Consider the following 21417-nt stretch of genomic DNA (forward strand, 5'->3'; position numbering starts at 1 on the left):
CAAAGAGATTCCACAAGGAAAACAGCAGCACAAACACAAAAGAAACTGTGGAATTGATGATCCTGTCAGAAGTAATTGCTGCTTTTTATGGGGACGGGCGGGGATGGAGGTAATTTCTGCAGGGATGGGTGGGGACGGAGAGGATCCTGACGGGGACGGGTGGGGACGGAGAGGATCCTGACATTTTGAAAGAAACAAACTTCTGATAACCAGCCAACATGGTTTCTGCAAGGGGAGATCGTGTCTAACGAACTTATTGCACTTCTTCGAAGGAATTAACAAACGGATGGACAGAGGAGACCCCATAGATATCATATATCTAGATTTCTAAAAAGCCTTTGACAAGGTGCCCCATGAACGCCTACTCCGGAAACTGAAGAATCATGGGGTGGAAGGAGACGTACATAGATGGATCGGAAACTGGTTGGCGGGTAGGAAACAGAGGGTAGGAGTGAGGGGCCACTACTTGGACTGGAGGAGGATCACGAGTGGTGTCCTGCAGGGCTCGGTGCTTGGGCCGCTGCTATTTAATATATTTATAAATGATCTAGCAACAGGGATGAAGTGTGAGATAATAAAATTTGTGGACGACACAAAACTATTTAGTGGAGCTCGGACTAAAGAGGACTGCGAAGAATTGTGAACAAACTAGGGGAATGGGCGACGAGATGGCAGATGAAGTTCAACGTTGAGAAATGTAAAGTATTACATGTGGGAAGCAGAAACCCAAGGTACAGCTATATGATGGGAGAGATGTTATTGAAGGAGAGTACCCAAGAAAGGGACTTGGGGGTAATGGTGAACATGACAATGAAGCCGACGGTACAGTGCGCAGCGGCCGCAAAGAGAGCGAATAGAATGCTAGGTATAATGAAGAAGGGTATTATTACCAGAACGAAAGAAGTTATCCTGCCGTTGTATCGGGCGATGGTGCGTCCGCATCTGGAGTACTGCGTCCAATATTGGTCGCCGTACCTTAAGAATGATATGGCGTTACTCGAGAGGGTTCAGAGGAGAGCAACACGTCTGATAAAAGGTATGGAAAACCTTTCATATGCTGAGAGACTGGAGAAACTGGGACTCTTTTCCCTGGAAAGAGGAGACTTAGAGGGTATATGATAGAGACTTACAAGATCATGAAGGGCATAGAGAGAGTAGAAAAGAACAGATTCTTCAAACTTTCGAAAAATAAGAGAACAAGAGGGCATTCGGAAAAGTTGAAAGGGACAGATTCAAAACGAATGCTAGGAAGTTTTTCTTTACCCAACGTGTGGTGGACACCTGGAATGCACTTCCAGAAGGAGTAATAGGGCAGAGTACGGTACTGGGGTTCAAGAAAGGATTGGACAATTTCCTGCTGGAAAAAGGGATACAGGGGTATAGATAGAGGATTACTGCACAGGTCCTGGACCTGTTGGGCCGCCGCGTGAGCGGACTGCTGGGCACGATGGACCTCAGGTCTGACCCAGTGGAGGCATTGCTTATGTTCTTATGCATGTACCATTGTATCCACCAATCATTAGATGTGTAACAAGGGAGTTACTATGATGTCATTAGCTTAGAACAAAAGGAATTGACCCCGAAATATCCACAAAGAAGAAAATCCAGAGAAAACCAAAAAAACTCTGTGGAGTGACAATGTTCCTAAATGGACTTTATTTGAAAGTGTCAAAGTTCCAAAGGTACACTGAAATCATCCACATAAAATAAATTCATCCACATAAAAGCCTTAAAGGCTCACCACACAATTGTTTCCCAGGCAGGAGCACGTTACAGGGCTTCAAAGGTTTGGATAGGTTCCTAGAGGTCAAAGGGATTGAGGGGTACAGATAGGAGTAGAGGTAGGTTATAGGGATAGGAGCAAGAGGTAGTTATAGAAATAGACAGGGACCACTGCGCAGGCAATAGGCCTGATGGGCCGCCGCGGGAGCGGACCGCTGGGCGAGATGGGCCTCTGGTCTGCCTCAGCGGAGGCAACTTCTTATGTTCTTACTCACCTTTATAGGACCCCCAGGGACCCCTGAAGAAGACTTTTTGTCGAAACGCGGACCGTGTTGGGTCCTGTATCCCTAGCGGACTAGGTCCTTTAAGGCTTTTATGTGGATGAATTTATTTTTATGTGGATGAATTTATTTTATGTGGATGATTTCAGTGTACCTTTGGAACTTAGACACTTTCAAATAAAGTCCATTTAGGAACATCGTCACTCCACAGAGTTTTTTTGGTCATTAGCGTAGAAGCATATTAAAAAGGGACTCGGAGCTAGCCCCTGGCAGCACCTCCATACCGACTCTAAGACTGCGTATGTGTGTTTCCTGTGTGAAATCCCTACAAGTGGCGCTGGGAACAGGGACTCTTGCCGATTCTCGCCCTGCTTGCTCCGTCTGATGATTAGACTTGGTGCACCTCATCCTCCGGGATCCCTTCGAGTAAGTATGGGAATTCCCTGTCAGATTTACAGCGTGCTCATGTGAAAGAATTAACGTATGTTCTGAGACATACAGATAGAGAGGCCTCTGATTCAGTTAAACTGTTTAGTACAAGAGATAGGAGAGCACTGCTCCCAGTATCCAGAAAAGGAATTATTAAAATTAGAAGATTGGCTTAGAGTCAGGAAAGTTTTGTATGCTGAGCCTCTGGCCTCGGCAGCCATATGGGTATGGCATCAGTGCGAGTGTGCCTTGGAGACGGTGGATACAGAGGCGCCTTCCAAGGTGGTAATGGTTTCATTAACTGTTCCCCCCAACTGACTATTCAAGTCAGAACACATATCCAAAAATCGTACCTCCAGCACAGGTATCCCCAGCTCATTTAAAGGAAAAAAAGGCAGAAACATTAGCGCAACCTTTAAGCGCGTTTCAAGCAATGATAAAAAAAGGCCAGAGAGGAAGGGCAATTAGCAGCAGAGGACATGAAAAGATTTAACTCAAGCCTATCCAGTCACATATGCCAAAATCCTAATGGTCCAGGACAAATAGCTATTTATCAACCATTATCCTTTGCAATGTTGCGAGACATTTGTAAATATATTTCAGAGACAGGTTTAAAAAATAATTCACAGCCAGGTTATTTGAATCCATGGCTGGAGCGCATACTTTAATACCACAAGATTGGAAAGACATTATGCGCATGGTATTGACTACGGGTCAATATGTTATGTGGGATAGCGAATATAAAAGGGAGGCTCAATGGAGAGCTTTACAGTCTGGAGGGCTTTATACCCCAGATCAGTTAGCCTCGGGATCATCAGTTAAAAGTTATGCAAGCATCAAACAGGGAGCTCCTGAGCCGTGTATAGAATTTATACACAGGTTACAGGAAGCCATACAAAGACATGCAGATAATGAGGAGGCTCAAAGTGATTTAATGATGAAATTAGCCAAAGACAATGCCAATTTAGATTGCCGTAAGGCATTGCAAGACTTGGGCAACAAGGCAGATGTTACCTTGGCCGATATGATGCGCGCTTGCGCTGACATTGGCAAACAAACATATCAAATGAGCCTTCTAGCAGCTGCAGTACAAAAAAGTTCCATTCTAAAAGGCCGTTATGGCTGTGGCAAGCCAGGACACTTCAAACGACACTGCAAGGCAAATACTTGTCCAAAATGTTAAAAAAACCAACCCCCCACAAAAAAACCCCCAGGAGATGAGGTTAGAGGTTTGTAGGTGCAGGATTTAGAGGCTGCGTCTGTGTGTGAGACAGATAGGACTGTCTGCCAGTAAGAAGGTGTGTTTTTCTTGTCTGCCTGCATGAATGTGTGCTTTTTGTGTGTGACTGAAGAGAATTTGGCGAAGGAGGAGTTGGTCTAAAGCTCTAGAGAGAGGATAAGGATTTTAACCTTATCTTTATAACCTCTTATATTTGTAAAATGTACCCTTTCATAGCATTTGCTCACTCTGGTTAAACCAATCATTAACTGGATGGCAGGGCTAACGCAGAGGTTAATTTAAATTTTTTTGACAGGTAATCTCTTTAAGATAGCAGCCTTCTACGGTGATACTAAATGAATTTGTAATTTACAGTTGTTATATTTCACGTCTTTCATTTGTGAAAAGAAAAATGTTTTACGACTGTCCCCAGATATGGAATGCCTTCCAAGATAATTGCAATTAAGGTAAGCTATTTTTGAATCATGTTAACATAGTAACATAGTAGATGACGGCAGATAAAGACCCGAATGGTCCTCATTGTTTGGACACAATTTAATATTTGTATATTAATATTATTTTGGTAATTTGTTGCAAACAACCTGCAGATTTGATCTATATGACATGAGACATTCAAAAAGTGATAGAGATTATTAACCAGCATTTATTAACGCAATGGGTTGATAGGATTCAGGATAATATAGCACTTTCTTTATTAATCCTTCCGCAGAAACGCCAACCTATTGCGGTTTTAGGCCAGCTAACCCCAGATAATCGGTTACATATAGTGGAATGGATATATTTACCACATACACCCCCTAAGAATATCAGCTCTCCTCAATACATGTATAATTCTCTAATTAGTAAGGCACGAAATAGAGCCTTAAACATAATGGGACTTGCAGTAAATCAAGTGTGTCAAATGGATGTCACACAATATCCCCCTTTCGGGAAATGGAAACATCTGCACGTTACTATTGACACTTATTCTGGTTATCTCTGAGTAACATCACAAACAGGAGAAACAACGAATCAAGTCATTAATCATATGTTACAATGCATTGCAGTTATGGGAAAGCCGAAAACAGACAATGGTGCTGCATATTCTTCCAATGCTTTTTCTGAGTTTTGCTTACAGTGGGATATCCAGCTGATTCACGGTTTGCCTTATAATTCTACAGGACAAGCCATATTTAGCACAGCAAACCGTACATTAACATCTTATTTATTAAAACAGAATATGCCGTTCCTAATTTGATACAGGTTCAAATATCTTTATCCCTTTTTTGTTCACTATTAACCATTTGAACTATTTTTCAGAATACTGTTTCCTAATCCTGTCTGGCATGCACCTGCTCCCTTAATACCCTGGGGAAGGGGTTATGCCGCTGTCTCAACTCCTACAGGTTCGATTTGGGTGCCGAGCAGACACATTTGACTGGCACACACAGCCGCGGACATGCTACCTGTTCCAGTCTCAAAAACTACAGAAGAAGAAGGGAATGTCCTGGCATCAACAATTGCAGAATCCTGTTCCTGAATTTGATTCCATCTTACAGAGACCACAAGTTCCTATACCACAGCAAGACGACCGGAAAAGAAAGCATTATTCTAAGACTGAACCTGTGACTTGGGGTCACGTTTAAAGCTTCCATTCTCACCTTGAAAGAGACTGATAATTTTCACATTAGGTGTTCAACTGTTGTGCTTTTCTTTTTTTAATTTAACAAACTTGTACTATGGTTTAATACCTTTCTGTCAAAAAATATACACCCACACCATGCAAGCTATTTATAGTAGCACTGCAGATCTTCAGAGAATCCTCTATATTTATTGCCATTAAATCTTAATTTACCTTCTTTGAATTGTACTTCTGAAACATAATTATGATTTCTTGCGTAATCTAATAGGCATATTATGATATTGTTAGCTGTTGTAAAATTTCTTTATTATTGTCTCATGCATTGTTCTCAGAAAAGAACTCTTTGTTTGTCCCATATTTTTATGTACTGTAACACCTGTCGCAGGTAATAGGCCTGTCCCACATGTGGCAGTGATTTACATTTTTGCTTATTTGCTGACTCATCACAAGTTCTTTTAACGATTTAAATTTAATTGAGAACTTGGCCTTTGCACCACAGTCTAAGAAGACAAAATCTGTCTTGTGTGTATTCCTTGCTTGTATCACCTTCACATGAGTTAACTGTACATATTATGCATATATTTGGGCTTTTTAGGGTTTGCACTGGACATTTCTTCTTCATCTTAATGCAGTTAATTCTAGGTTACTATGCCTGGCTCTAATGGGTATAGGGAACGTAATTTTGAGGTTCTCTTATTTTTGGGACATTTAGGAATTTTTTTGATATGCATCACATATCTACTAGGGAATACTGATTAATGCCAGACCCCTCCGTCTGGCTTAGGAAGATATAGGGACTCACAATTTTGATTATAACATATGCACCTTATTAGTAATTATTGAATATGTGATAGATATGCGTGTGACGTGTTTGGGGCCCCAGATTGTGTGTGAGAATGTGTTTGATTAGGTGTGTGAATTGTGGGTGTGTCTTTATATTTGAAATGTGCATATAAAAATAAAACATTACTACCAACACATTAAATTTTGAAGCTTCTAGAGGCACTATATGGAAATGATTAAGTTAGCGCCAAGGGGAATAAGAAAGATTTCCCTACTAACCAATTTTATGACTGAAGCTGAAGTATCATGTACCAGGTTTACATCATGGGAAAATGTAGCCAGAAAATTACCCTGGGATGCCATGCCCATTTATACCCCCATTCGTAGCAACTCCTAAATATCTGTCATGTGCTAGGGTAAGAATTGTACTAGAAATTGCATTAACAGTGGACTAGCTTTGTGGAACTGTTCACATTTTGCAAATATTTCATATATTAATGCTCCCCTTGTCCTGCCTGCAGGATATCCCTGCTACTTTAACACACAATACCCAAAGCTGCCTGAGTAGATTAGGGGCAGCCATGGTAAATAGAAAGCAACTGATTAATCCCAGGACTACTAATGAAAGATTCTCTGTCTCTATAACCTCTGACAGTTAGATATTGGACTGACCAGTATGCTTGTAATATTACCTTGCTCTCACAAGCTGAAATTATGTCTTTGACAGTCTCTTTAGTTGATGTACCTGGGTTAGCATTATAGAATTAAAAATCTTTACCCCGCTTAGCTTGTGCATTTGCAAAAACAAACAAACAAACAAAAAAAAAAACATCGATTATACCTCACACAGCACTTAGCTTGTTAAATCAAGAAAAAGATAACTCACCAGAGTGGTGGCATGCTCTATGGGTCTGGGTTCCCATCTGGCCAATGGATCCTCATTGGAACAGGCCTCTTGATTGTTCTCTGTTGTGTTATTCTATGCCTGCCTTCCTTGTTTAACTTATTCATAAGTCCATTTTATGGTCACTATCCAAATTATCCTGATCAGATTTGCCTTATCTTTATAAGGCTTTTAAAAATAGTAAGGAAAGAGGAGATGTAGTAATGTTCCAATACAAGGCAAGCTCAGCACACTGACCTTTTGCCCTTGTGTATGAATACTGAATCATTCCTCATTCCCCCCTCCCTTCTTGAAACAAAATCCCTGTCACATATTAACCCTTATCTTAATCAAGCAGTCCTTATTTGGAAATGACATCAGCTGACAGGCATTGAGGACGTGCAAAGACTCAGGTGCTGTCCACGTGTTAATCAGGCCCTTGTCTAAGTGCTGAGTTGAGGGTGATCACGAGGTAAAGCACGAGGCAAAGGGCAGGTGATCAAGATATAAAAGCATGTACCTGTGTTTCCACCAATGTAAAAGCATGTACCATTGTATCCACCAATCATTAGATGTGTAACGAGGGAGTTACTATGATGTCATTAGCTTAGAAGCATAATAAAAAGGGACTCGGAGCTAGCCCCTGGCAGCGCCTCCATCCCGACTCTAAGACTGCGTGTGTGTGTTTCCTGTGTGACATCCCTACACAGTGTGGCTGACTCGAAACTTCTAAAGTTTTCTACAAGCAAGTATGCTTGCGAGGCTGCCTGCTTGTCCTGGGGTAAAAAGCTGTTGGCCTGGAGGACAAAAGTGCAAAGTGCCCTTCAAAAACCTGGCCACATCTGGATGTGTGCTTACGGTACTCTTGTTAACCTTAGGCCTAAAACCTGAGAGCCCTGCAATTTGAAGCCAACTGCTAGACCTTTTTCCATTCCTTCCTGCAGGAAGGCGAGCACCACAAAAATTGAAGCCGTTCGGGTCCTCACTTCTCTGAACACACCAAGCTTGGAAGTACTTCCAGGCTTTTGCATAAGTGGTTAGAGTTGCTTTATTTCTACATCTTTGAAGGGTGGACATCACTTTGTCTGAATAGCCTTCCATGCTAGCACCATGCTATCAAGAGCCATACCGTAAGCCCAAAGTGTTCCAGATCATTCAGAGCAAGCACGGATGACATTGGAAGTCTGAGAGGGTTCAGAGGAGAGCGACACGTCTGATAAAAGGGATGGAAAACCTTTCATACGCTGAGAGATTGGAGAAACTGGGTCTCTTTTCCCTGAAGAAGAGGAGACTTAGAGGGGATATGATAGAGACTTACAAGATCATGAAGGGCATAGAGAGAGTAGAGAGGGACAGATTCTTCAAACTTTCAAAAAATAAAAGAACAAGAGGGCATTCGGAAAAGTTGAAAGGGGACAGATTCAAAACCAATGCTAGGAAGTTCTTCTTTATCCAACGTGTGGTGGACACCTGGAATGCGCTTCCAGAGGACGTAATAGGGCAGAGTACGGTACTGGGGTTTAAGAAAGGATTGGACAATTTCCTGCTGGAAAAGGGTATAGATAGAGGATTACTGCACAGGTCCTGGACCTGTTGGGCTGCTGGGCGTGATGGACTGACCCAGCGGAGGCATTGCTTATGTTCTTATGAGACCTTGGTTCCATTGGAGACGGACCAGGTCATCATACCACAGTCGGCTCAGCCAATCTGTTGCTATTAGAATCACCAGCCCTTGGTGCATCATGATCCTGTGCAGAAGTGTGCCTTTCATGGGTCATGGAGGGAAGATGTAAACAAGTCTTGCCTTTGGCCAAGGTTGCACTAGGGAATCCAGGCCTTCATTTCCTGACTCGTATCTTTGACTGAAGAACCGAGCTGCCTTCTTGTTGGCCACCGATGAAGTCAAACACCCTCACTGACTCACAATACAGGTGAAGGGTTCCTGAGACAGTGACCAATCCCTGGGATCTAAGGTCTTCTGGCTGAGAAAATCCGCTTGCACATTGTCCATTCCTGCCACATGTGCCACTGAGAGCACCAAGAAATTGATCTCCACCCATTGAAATGGCATCTGGGCTTTTAAGCATAGAGTGGCACTCTTGGTTGCCCCCCATTGCATTGTCTGAGAAACTCTTGCCACTTTGCTCTGCAGCATGCTTCTGAATGCCTAAAGCGCCAGGCGGATGACTTGAAGTTCCAAGTGGTTGATCAATCACTTCTTCTGAATCAACATCCCTGCACTGATTGCCCTTCACAATGTGCGCCCCAGCCATAAAGGCTGACGTTCATCATCAGAATCACCCATACAGAGATGAGAAGGGAATCTTCTCTGGTTAGAGACTGAGGCTCCATCCACCAGGCTAGACTGCATTCTGGAGTGAACACAAGTGCGCCCTTGCCCAGGGGAACATGTCCATGGTCACAGTCATTAATCCCATCACCTGCAAATAATGCCAGGCTGTCAGAGCTGTCTCACTCCAAACTCCCTTATTTGATGCAGAAGCTTCTCTCTATGGGCTTCCGGGAATAACACCTTGTTTTCCCTTGTGTCAAATCGGACTCTTAGATGCTACAAGATCTGCGTCGGCTCCAGGTGGCTTTTCTGAAACTTGACCACCCAGCCCAGCTTCTGCAGCAGCTGAATCACACTTTGAACAGCCAGCCTTTTTTCAGATTCGGACTGGGCTCTTATCAGCCAGTCATCCATATATGGATGTTCTCGTATACCAGCTCTGCGCAGGTGTGCTGCAACTACAACCATCACCTTGATGAAGATCCATGGTGCCTTGGCCAGCATGAAGGGTGAGGCCTTGAACTGGAAATATTGTTCCAATACATAGAAATGCAAGAACTTCCTGTGCTCTGGAAAAATGGGAATATGCAGATAGGCCTCCATCAAATCCAGTGAGGTGAAGAATTCCCCAGCAATTACCGACCTCACCATCTCCATCTGGAATCAGGGTATCTTGAGGGCCACATTTACCGCTTTGAGGTTTAGAATCAGCATCCAGTCTTCTGAGCCTCTCTTGGGCACTGTGAAGTCTATTGAGTATCTGCCAGAGCCCGAGTCTTCCTGCGGTATGGGTTCTGTGGCTTCCAGATCCAGCAGCCTTTACACTGTTGCTCAGATTTTGACTGCTTTTTTTCCAACTTCCAAGCTGGAGATTTCAGAAGAAGGTCCAGGAGGGACAAAAGAATTCAAGCTTGTACCCTTCCTGTATAATGTCCAGCACCCAATGGTCTGAAATGATCTCCACCCACGTTCCCCAATGGGCTGATAACCTCCCTCTGATGCATGGAGGCTTGGCATCATAATTGCTTCTTGTGAGCTGTTGCGGAGCAGGATCCTGAAGATTGGGAGCGCCTGGCCCTTCCAAATTTTTGAGGCTTTGAAATGGTCTCTGGTCTGAAGGCCCTCCCGAGAACTGGCAATATCATCTGGAGGTCAGAAAATTACTGTACCATGACCCCCTAGGGGGCTTGCGATCCTGCACACTGGCCATGAGATCATCCAGGCCTTTCCAAATTTAATTGAAAAATAAACACAAGCAGAAGAGAGTTTCCTACATCTCGCTTGTAGAGGCAACTGAGGAATTTAAGGAAAGCCCAGAGGGATGGGAAGTGAAACAAAAGAATGCTAAAGAGGCTCTCTACGAGAATTCTCACAAGAATGGTGTCTACCCGAAGGTTCAGGAATAATGTGTCTGTCGCACTAGAAATGCCATTGTTTACCCAATTTTTGGACACATGTTTATACCCTGGAACTTGTCCCCTTCACAGACAAACACTTATTGGTATCCTTTCAGTCCCGGTATCATCTTTTTTTAGCTTCATCCCCCCTAAGTGTTTGCTACCTTTCAAAAGGCTTCCTCTACTACTCAGCTCCTTACCGTGTCCTTTAAACAGTGGAAAGAGCATGTTATTTTGCCCTTGCTGTTGCAATCTCTTCCTTAAACTGCCACAGGTTTAAATACAAAACCAGGTACTTCCTGTTTATTGCCAGAACAGGAAATACCTGATCCAATATTGAACCCATAATTTTGTCAGTTGCAGTGCAGAAAGGAGAGTTCAGCATCAAAATGAAAACAATATGCTCTTACCCCCAAACTAGTAAGGCAGCTGGCCCAAAGTGGTTTTATTTGCCTCTCACATTCAGGTTTGTATGATAGATGTCTGTCATTTGGTCATCTCTCTTGAAAACATTAATAAATTATTTCGAGGTACTCAGTGGAAATACTTAGGTACCTTAAATATGATAGTAGCATAATTTTCTTTTGCAGTTTACAAAAGTCTTGTTCTGTTGGTGTAGGCACCCTTTATTTTTCACAGAACAAAGATGTACAATATGTGGTTCTCCATATGTGGTTCTTGGAGGATAAATCTTGTCTCTAAATGCTTTGATTGTCCCTCATTTTGCATATTTCCTCATTTAATGTCACCATTTAAGAGGTTAATATAACCAGTGCATTTTTTGCTAGAAAAAAATGATGCTGGTACTCAAGCAGAATCAGCCTTAGGGGATGGGTTCACCAGGGCTTTGTTCCAGCTGGTAAAGTGTATGTACAGTTTTGTATTGAATTGTAATTCACTGATATTGTACAGTTCCCTTATTTTTTGTATCAAACTGAAGGTATTGCAGGCTATAAACATATGTAGCTATGTAGCTCAGAATAGCTCTACCTGGAAGATGGTTGCCTTTGAATCTAAAAGTCATAGGTCTGAGGCTAGCTTGTGCACATGTGGAAAGAAAGAACAAGCTGGAGATTTTGAATAAGATGTAATGGGATGAATAGGACATTTTGTGGAAGGCAGGAAAAAAGGTTGTGATACTCTATACCGGTGCATACCAGTTGAAAAAAAAAAACAACAACCCCTGAATATAAAACATGCTTCAAAGTATATTTCAGTGCTGCAGCTAGAACTAACTAGAAGCACCTCTATCTGTAGATTGCCTTTTCAAAGCAAGACCCATTCAAAACATTCAACAAATAAAAACAATTGTACCAACATAGCGAAGAATAAAACCAGCCATAAATACTTAAAAAAAATCATCAAGCTTAACTGTATCATTCAGAAATCCGCTATAATAAAACCCTTAAGCCCCAATTCTGCAAAGTGTGTTCCGATTGTAGGCAGCTGTAGGCATCCTACAGCTGTTTAATCAGCCAGTCGGGAGGCATGTTTTCTAAAAAAATGCTCCCCAGGCAGGTTGCCTATATTGAAGGAGCCTAGGGAGGCCCGCAAGCCCGCCTAAGGCTAGGCGGTAGCCTTAGGTGAACCTAGCCAGCCCTAAGTGGCCTACATGGTAAGTAGACGCAGCCGCTATACTTAATCACGGCAAGGGATCTCCCAGCGATGATTAGTATAACGGCTGCCAGTCTCCCCTCTCCCGATGATCGCAGCAAGAAGGTGCCCAACTCCTACTGCCTACAGAAACCACAATCGCCGGCAGGAAGGTGCTCAACCCTTCTTGTCAGTAGACCCCCCCATACCCGACGATTGCAGCAGGAGGGTGCCCAACCCCTCCTGATTGCCCCCACCAACGACCCCCCCCCCCATCAAAACCTCCCACCCCGGAACCCCCCCCTCGGGCTTACCTGCAAGTTGGCCGGACAGGTCCTCGCACCGTCCAGCCAGCAGGCCTGCCTCCATCCAAATGAGGTAGGCGCGCCCTTCCCCTGCCCAACCCACAGGATCCTAGGGCCAGATTGGCTCAGGCGCCTAAGGCCCCTCCTATGACTGGACAGAGAGCAGGGAAGGGAGAAGGGGTACTACTAGACAGGGGGGAGATAAAAGGGAGAAGGGCTACTGCTGGACAGGGGGAGCAGGGAAGGGGTGCTGCTGGACAGGGGAGAAGGTAAAAGGAAGGGAGAAATGCTGCTTGGCAGGGGAGAAGGTAAAAGGAAGGGAGAAGGGCTACTGCTGGACAAGGGGAGCGGGTAAGGGGTGCTGCTGGACAGGGGGGAAGCAAAAGGGAGGGCTACTGCTGGACAGGGGGGAGACACAGAAATAAAGACAGATAGACGGGGCAAGGAGAGAGACAGAAAGAAAGACAGACAGAAAGAAAGAAAGGGGGCAGGGAGAGAGAAAGACAGACATATAGAAAGAAAGAAATGCCAAAGTCTACATATCTATTCTAGCACCCGTTAATGTATCGGGCTAAAAAACTAGTATCTAATAAACACCTACTCAGAGCTACACCTAAATAACTAGTTTCCCATTTCAACATATTCTTCCAATGTTGCACGTCCCAAGCAAATGTAATAATAATGAGAATTCTTATTAAACATTGCTTTTATTCAGTGCATCTTATATTTTACAGATAGTGATCAAGATAGAAAGGTATAATATTGGTGAGAATGGATAGGCTTAAATAACTGCTGTCTCTGAATTCATTTCAGTGAATTTGTGAAGAGTGCTTGGACAGATATTGACCATTTTAAAGAGCAAAAGAACCGTGACTTGAAAGAGGCCCTTATAAGCTATGCAGTCATGCAGATTAGTATGTGTAAAAAGGTGGGTCTTGCTAAGAATTTTATTCTATTTTTTTAATGTATGAAAATTTTTATTCTTTACAATCAATACTCTTGGCATTCTTAGACATCTAAAAAGTCAAAGAAGAATGAAACAGAGATGACCAAGGAGAATGATGATACAAGACTTAATCCACAAACAAATCCAAATGTATGGCATATACAGAGGCCTGACACAGGCTGTGTTTTGGCAAAAATGCCAGTGTCATGGGTCCTCAAACTGTAACATGCCAATTTCAAAATTCTGAGCAAATAATCTTTCAATTTTGCTCCAGCTCGTTATGTCTCAAATCCCACATCTTGTTTGTGGACAAACAAGACTCATATCATCACTTTCCTTGGTCATATCCACTTCATTCTTTTCATCTAGATTCTTGCAGAGATTCTCTGTCTTTGTTGCTTCATGATTTTTGAAGTTGAACACACAAAAAGTAGGTCTTATGGTTTTCTTCATGTTTTTGATATCTTAGATTTTATTTGTCCTGTTTTAGGCAGTAAATAGGATATGAAGTCTTTGAAATCACCACCATCAATATGTATGTTATATCTTTATTTTATTACAAAATGGACCAGAGGCTGCTGCTGCAGGACAGTCTCACGTCTTCCCTCATGTTGGCAACTCATTATTTTGTTGTGGTATACCCTCCCCAGGCTTACTTTGTAAAGGCCCTGTTGTCTTTGGGACAACAGCATCCTGAATTGTTCCTACCCTGTCCTTTTTTCTGAAAAATGGCGACCATGACTTCCTGCAGTAGACTTGCATGACAGCTGCTATTTTGGAATTGGGAATAGCCTGAGCAGCAGTGACTTGTTCTTATTCTTAACTAGTCTTATAGCCCGTTACATTAATGGGTGCTAGAATGTATGTGTGTGTGTATCTGTCTTTATTTCTTTCTCTCTCTCTCTCCTTAGCCGCTTTCTGTATTTCTGTCTTTCTTTTTCCTTGACTGTCCACCACCACCCCTTGCCTGCTCCCCCTGTCCATCTTCCCTTTGTTTTACCTCCCCCCTGTCCATCATCACCTCTTTCCTGTTCCCCCTGTCCAGCAGTAGGCCTCCCTTCTTCCCCCCCGTCCATCAGCACCTCTTCCCCTGTCCAGCAGCACCTCTTTCCTGCTTCCCCTGTCCAGCAGTAGGCTTCCCTTCCTTTTTCTTCCTCCCCCTGTCCATCAGCACCTCTTCCCCTGTCCATCAGCACCTCTTTCCTGCTTCCCCTGTCCAGCAGTAGGCTTCCCTTCCTTTTTCTTTCTCCCCCCTGTCCATCAGCACCTCTTCCCCTATCCATCAACACCTCTTTCCTGCTCCCCCTGTCCAACAGTACGCCTCCCTTCCATTTTCTGCCCCATCCATCAGCACCTCTTCCCCTGTCCATCCCTGCTCCCTCTGTTCAGAAGTACACTTCCCTTCCTTTTTCTGTCCCCTGTCGTCAGCACTCTTCCCCTGTCCAGCAGCACCCCTTACCTCCTCTCGCGTCTGCCCTCCGCCGATAGCCGCCATGGCCTGCAGGCACAGACAACCGCCGCGTGCCTGAAGCTGATAGCCGCCTCACCTTGAAGCCCTCCTCCTGGCAGCCACCGCTCTGCACCGCCGCGTGCGCCTGAAGCAGACAGCCGCCTCTAACGTTTCTGCCATCCCTGCCACCGCGGAACCGAAGGCGTCCTGGAGTCCTGGTGTAGCGCATGCGCACTCTTGCCCCCACAGCCCGACAGATTAGGGATCAGGGAAATACGCGGTAAGAGTGCGCATGCGTGCAAATATTTCTGTAATTGTATTTTTACATTGAAAGTTTAGAGAATGTTCCGTAGATCAGTAAAAGAAACTTATATATATATATATATATATATATTCATTTTTGAAAAATATATAAGGTATGATGACTTTTGCAAGGTCCTGGACCTGTTGTACTTGAGTAACTTGCCTTGAGCTTGGATGTAAAATAGGAAGTTATTGAATATAAAATCCAGATCCATAAATGTTCAAGATTCTTTTTTTTCTTTTTGTAGGGAATTCAAGTTTGGACAAATGCTAAAGAATGCTTCAGCAAGATGTGAATGCGCAGAGACTAGTTCTCAACCAAGTGCCAGGGATCGAAGCACAAGTGCACGTCCATCAGTACTAAATTACTTCCTAGTATATACCTAACGAATGAGCCAATAATAACTCATCTGCAGTTGATATATTCTATTCTTTTAACAGGGCACAAAGGGAAATGTTAATGAAGACTGTAAGCTTTCATTAAGACAAATGTTTTGGTAAATTGTAGTTTGGTGTAAGAAGAATAACGACTTACTGTTAATTTGGTTTCTGAAACAGCACATTGTGCAGTCATAGATAGTCCCGAAATGTCCCAGGATGTTGTAGAGATTTTGTTTTTTTGCAGTAATACAGATTGACCTGAGATTCTGCAAGAACTGTGATTGTTGACTTTTGTAGGGAGGGTCTTTCATGATTTATTTTAACACACACTTTTGGATGAAATTGGAGCTATGTATGAATAAATTAACAAAATTCCCCCTATCTACCATTATGGTACATCTCCTCCATGGAGCACTTTTAAAACTTTCTGATTATCTGATCTCCCAACTTCATGCCCATCATTATCTTCATAACTTGGCATTGTCACTGGTTGCCCAGTGAATTTTCTGACAGATTATATGTAATAAAAGCGGTCTTTCTACTCCACATTTTTGGACTATAAATGTGGCAGGCTAATATTATAAGAGATCCTGTTAAATATGCTGATATTTCAGTTGGTCATGAAACATAGAAGAAAGCTATTCTGATGATGTGTAGAAGAATCTTAGTTAATATGTATCCATAAGTTTTTTGGCTTTTATAATAGCCATTTCAGTCTGCAACTTATAATTGTGCACTTGCATATTCTTTGCCTTCATTAATGTTATTCTGTCTTTTTAATTTTACCAAAAGTTAAATGAACAGATAAGTTATTACAGTGCAGGTTTATCTTCACAACTGTATTCACGAGTCAAGCTTTAAAAATGTGTATATTTTTTCTTTCCTCAAAAACCATGTGGAATCTTACATGTCAGGATACTGTTTCTAATTATATAAGAAACTAAGAAAACTATTTAGCAGCTGGCCTTTTCACAATTGGGGAAATTTGCCAGAACTAATTTGCTGCAGTTTGAATATACCAAAGCATAAACCAAAATGTTTACAAGTACCATATTCTTCCAAAAATTTATCCTCAAAGACTGAAAAGTTGCAAAATTATTGTGCCAATTAATATAGTTTGAAACACGTAATCAGATTATATCTTCCATTTACATACTCACACTCCATGAGGAAAGATAATTAGAAAGGCACTGTTAATGGTATGTTCTGACTTTTGTATTTATTACAAAAGATCAGAGAGAAGAATAAAGCTAGCCAGGACAGGCTTCCCGATAAGCAGATTAGGCAACTGTTTAGGACTAGCTGACCTGCTATCATGTCCACTCCAGTAGTTGTGGCATAATTTTTGGATAGCAAGCAAAGAATCATTCCATGGAAGCTTCCTATAGGCAGGCTGCAGTGAAGAAAATTGTGATTTCTGAGAGTTATCCCCCACCCCCTCCCTGAAACATTTAACTTTGGAAGAAGGGCAACCAGGAGTTAAATGCCACTGAGGTTAAATGCCTCTAATGATGAGAAATGTCATCCTTGAAAAGTTCACACTACTTGGGAAAATGAAAAGGTTTTTCCATTCAATACAAGTACATATTTAGAAAAATCATTCCACTTTTGTAAATTCCTTAGTTTTGTATTTAGCAAGATCATCAGAAAGTAGAATGAAGACTTGTACAGTACATTCCAAAACCACAACTGAACATTGGGCCTTCCCAGTTAACATTTTGTCTCGCGTGGTGCCTTAATATGATTCTGCGAGGCACTTGAAATTAAATATTGTTCATGCACTTTGACTATATTTAATAGGAGATTGTTCAGGTGCCTGGTTTTTCCATATTTCACATGCAATGTATGAAATGCATTAGTAGACTTTTTTTTCTTGTTAGTTGTATTTAAATTTGAAATGAGAACAAAATTGTTCTTGCAAGCCTTGTGCCAAATATGCTGAATAAAACTATTCTTTAATATTATTTTGTCTTGGATTTATACAGAAGTTAAATTCATTTTTGATATTCCAGCTTTGAAAGACAGCATCTGTTTTTCTTCTCTATTTACAAATACTGTACTTACTGTGTAGGGTTTTTCTTCCTCAATTGTTTGTATTTCACTGTGAAACCTTTTAAAAGGGGGATTTTCCTGTTCTCTATATGGTTACTGGTTGATAACACAGTGTCATTAACACTGGAGTTAAAAAAACCAAAAAACCAAAAACTGACATGCGATATATAAGCTAGGCTTGGCTGAGCTTTTACCTCTCTCACACTAACTTTGTTCTAATGCATTTCTTATCCTGCTAAATCAGTGCAGAAATGAGTTTATTCCACTCTGCCACCAGATGGAGACAGAGAACACACATTTCTCGTGACATTACTATGTTTATTACAAGCTTGATATACTGCCTTTCAAAACAAGAACCAAAGCAGTTTACAAGTCTAAGTCCAATTCAGACGTATGGCGCTAGATATCCAAAGTCGGCAGTAAAATGTCCATTCTTGAAAATACGTCTAGAATATTTTTCTAAAATCTGGACATCCAGACCACCAGTGCATCTATCTTTATGCCACATTTTCAAACAAAATTTGTCTACCCAAACAAGACCATTTGGACGTGGGAGGGGCCAGTATTGTGATGGACTGGTCACCTAGAAATGACAATAAAGCAGTGGTGCACCTTACATGGCACTGCTGTGTACTTCACAGAAAGGGTGCCACATAAACATCTCACCAGAACTCCTTTATAGGATATGGGTAGCCCTCCAAAATACACTATACCCACCTGTCTACAACCCCAATAGCCTTTATGGCTTCAGGTGGCACCTATATGGCAGTAGAGTAGGGTTTTGGTGGATGCACATGTTCCACCATAAATGTAGTGGTTACAGTGGCTTATGGGCCTGGGTCCTCTTCTCTATGGTTCACTAGCCCATCCAAAATAAAAAAAATTGACCCTGGTGAATCCACAGAGAAAAAAGTCAAAGACAAACAATAAAACACTATGGAGAAGTGATGTTCCTGATATGGACTTTATTAATGACTAGGCTTTAAGCCCGTTACATTAACGGGTGCTAGAATATATGTATGTCTGTCTTTCTTTCTTTCTGTCTCACTCCCTGCTCTTGTGTCTTTCTTCTTTTCTTTCTGTCTCCCTCCCTCCTATTATTTGTCTTTCTTTCTATTTGTCTCTCTTTCTGCCCCCTATGCAGCATTTATCTCCCCTTGTCTACTTTCCTGTACAGTAGCCATATCAGCATTCCCTCCTCCATTTCCTTGTGCATCAGCATTTCCCCCCTCCCTACTTCCCTGTACAGCATTTTCCTCCCTCGGGTGCTAGAATATATGTGTGTGTCTGTCTTTATTTCTTTCTCTCTCTGTCTCCTTAGCCACTTTTTCCTGTCCATTCTCCCTTCTTTTTACCTCCCCTGTGTCCACCACCACCCCTTCACTGCTCCCCTTATCCAGCAGCAGCCCTTCTCCCTTTGTTTACCTCCCCCCTGTCCATCAGTGCCTCTTCCTGCTCCCCCTGTCCATCATCACCTCTTCCTGCTCCCTCTGTCCAGCAATAGGCCTCCCTTCATTTCCACCCCCCCCCCGTCCATCAGCACCTCTTCCTGCTCCCCCTGTCCAGCATTAGGCCTCCCTTCATTTTTCCCCCCTGTCCATCAGCACCTCTTCCTGCTCCCCCTGTCCAACAATAGGCCTCCCTTCCTTTTTCCTCCCCTGTCCATCATCACCTCTTCCTGCTCCCATTCAAGCAGCCTGTGCAGCAGTCTTCACACGCTGCTTCGGGTTCTTCTACTGCCCTGATTTACTCTGGCACGTCCCTGATGACATCATCAGAGATGTGGCAGAGCAATTCAGGGCTTTAGAAGTGCCTGAAGCAGCGTGTGAAGACTGCTGCTTAAATCGCCGGGTAGGTAGTCGGGTCAGTGGCAAGGGAAGGGTGGTGAGCGGCAAAGGACTCCTCTGGTCTGTTGCGGAGGGCGGCTCGGCTCCATTTTTTTATTCGTTCTGGAGAGGGGGGGGTGCAAATGCGCTGTGTTGGGGGGAAGGGTAGGCAGACGCGGGGACCGGGTTTCGCGTTTTCACAGCTTCAGGAGAGGGAGCGGGTTCGTCGTTGAAAGTCGCCGCCGCCGTCGCAGCTCCTGTCTTGCAGCTGTGTAATTTTTTTTTTTTATTTGAAAGCCGGGGCCGCGCATGCGCAGTCGTATTTTCGCAACAGATCAGGGAACACGTTTTTTTTTAGTGCGCATGCGCGGCCTACCATTTTATTATATTAGATTTAACTTGACAATCCACATAAAAAACCTTTAGGACCCAGTTTGGACCCAACACAGTCCGTGTTTCGACAGGAATGTCTTCCTCAAGGATCCCAGATAGTCCTAAGATAAGGGTTTGTGGAAAAAATAATCAACAGTCTGGATATGCTAATCTGCAGAAACTTTGCGTTAGAGAAGTGCTCGGGTGATCAGTGTTTTGTTTTTTTTTTTTGTCTCACTAGCCCATCTCCCAGGCTATTTAAGACACCTGTGTGCAGCTCTACTAGGCTTTCCTATTCCAAGTGCTGATGTTCTGGAAACATGTATGCACTAACCTCTGGAGAGATATACAATATTACTCTGTGATGATTGTTAAATCACTTTTTATTTTTATCACAGCTCTATTTCTACTATATAATTTAAATATAATAATAATTACTATAATTATAAAGTGTTCAGACCAATACCCGTGAATTCAACGATCTCGCCGAACTGGAGTATATTTGGGACCATCATAACACTTCTTTTGTCCCTTTGCCAGCCTTTTTCATAATATAATACAATAGATCTTATTGTGTATGCTTATAATGAGATAGATTTCACTTATCTTAAAAGAAACTTCAGTAGGCTTGGCCTCTATCTCCTTTATCTCCAGCTGCGGTGAGGTTAAAGTGCTAAAACCTTAAAGTGCTTTGTGCTGCTTGTGCTTGCCATTATAATCATGCTTGCTAAAATTGGTTGATATTAAGCCCGGCCCCCCGACTCGAGTTTCGGGTCCTTCGTCAGGAGGGGTCCCTGTTAAAAACACAATTTTAATTAAAACCTAATTAAAACTGAAATTTAAAGCGGTACTGAATCATTATGCATTTTACTTATATTTATATAAATACCAATCTACTTGTCACATTGACCTAACTTTATAAATCACTCTTTTACATACCTGTAAGGCTTACTACTACTGGGTTACCATCGAAAGAAGAGCACGCTGAGTAACTAACTGCCTTCGTGCCTTATATGTACTCCATTTTGCTTTTAATCACTCCCCCTATTTCTACCTAAATCTAACCGGAAATGACGTATCTTACTTAACGAAAGATTTATAAATTTAACCATTCGATTTCGGAGTTAAGACCATATGGGTGCAATGTGTTTTTATTGAAGATGAGGCATTGTTCTTTTTGCAGCAAGCATTTCGTAATGTCCCCTTCCTGAAAATCTATATGAATTAGAACGGTATACTTTAGTTCCTCCAAAGAGTGAGACTCTTGTATCCAATGGGCTACCAAGGGGGGCGGAAATTCTTTCCTTTCTTATATTGCTTAGATGTTCAGTTATCCTTGTTTTTATTTTTCGACTGGTTTGACCTATATAAGGAAGACCACAGGGACACACTATATAATACACCACTCCCTGGGACTCGCAATTAGTGCCCGTTGATAACACAAATTTTTTCTCTCTGGAGGCTGGGAACGTTACTGATGATTGCTGCAAAACATAACTGCATAGACGACAATGACCACATGGTTTATGTGGAGGTAAAG

General features: G+C 42.5%; 1 protein-coding gene across 7 annotated transcripts in view; it reads left to right on the forward strand.

Annotated features, from left to right (window-relative positions):
• The window catches only part of SNX4 (sorting nexin 4), a 167484-nt gene extending 149893 nt beyond the window's left edge, over positions 1–17591 (forward strand). For 4 of the 7 annotated variants that reach the window (XM_033946750.1, XM_033946749.1, XM_033946748.1 and 1 more), the window contains 2 exons: positions 13361–13475; positions 15495–17591. In XM_033946750.1, the coding sequence (XP_033802641.1) occupies positions 13361–13475; positions 15495–15542 (163 nt within the window). In that variant the 3' untranslated portion in view covers positions 15543–17591. Of the gene's footprint in view, positions 1–4026; positions 4119–4971; positions 7613–13360; positions 13476–15494 lie in introns of those variants that run through there. The other 3 variants (XM_033946751.1, XM_033946752.1, XM_033946753.1) reach the window with 3 other exon arrangements.
• Positions 17592–21417: the final 3826 nt, after the last annotated feature.

This window comes from Geotrypetes seraphini, chromosome 5 (genome assembly GCF_902459505.1).
Source record: "Geotrypetes seraphini chromosome 5, aGeoSer1.1, whole genome shotgun sequence".
NCBI lineage: Eukaryota > Metazoa > Chordata > Amphibia > Gymnophiona > Dermophiidae > Geotrypetes > Geotrypetes seraphini.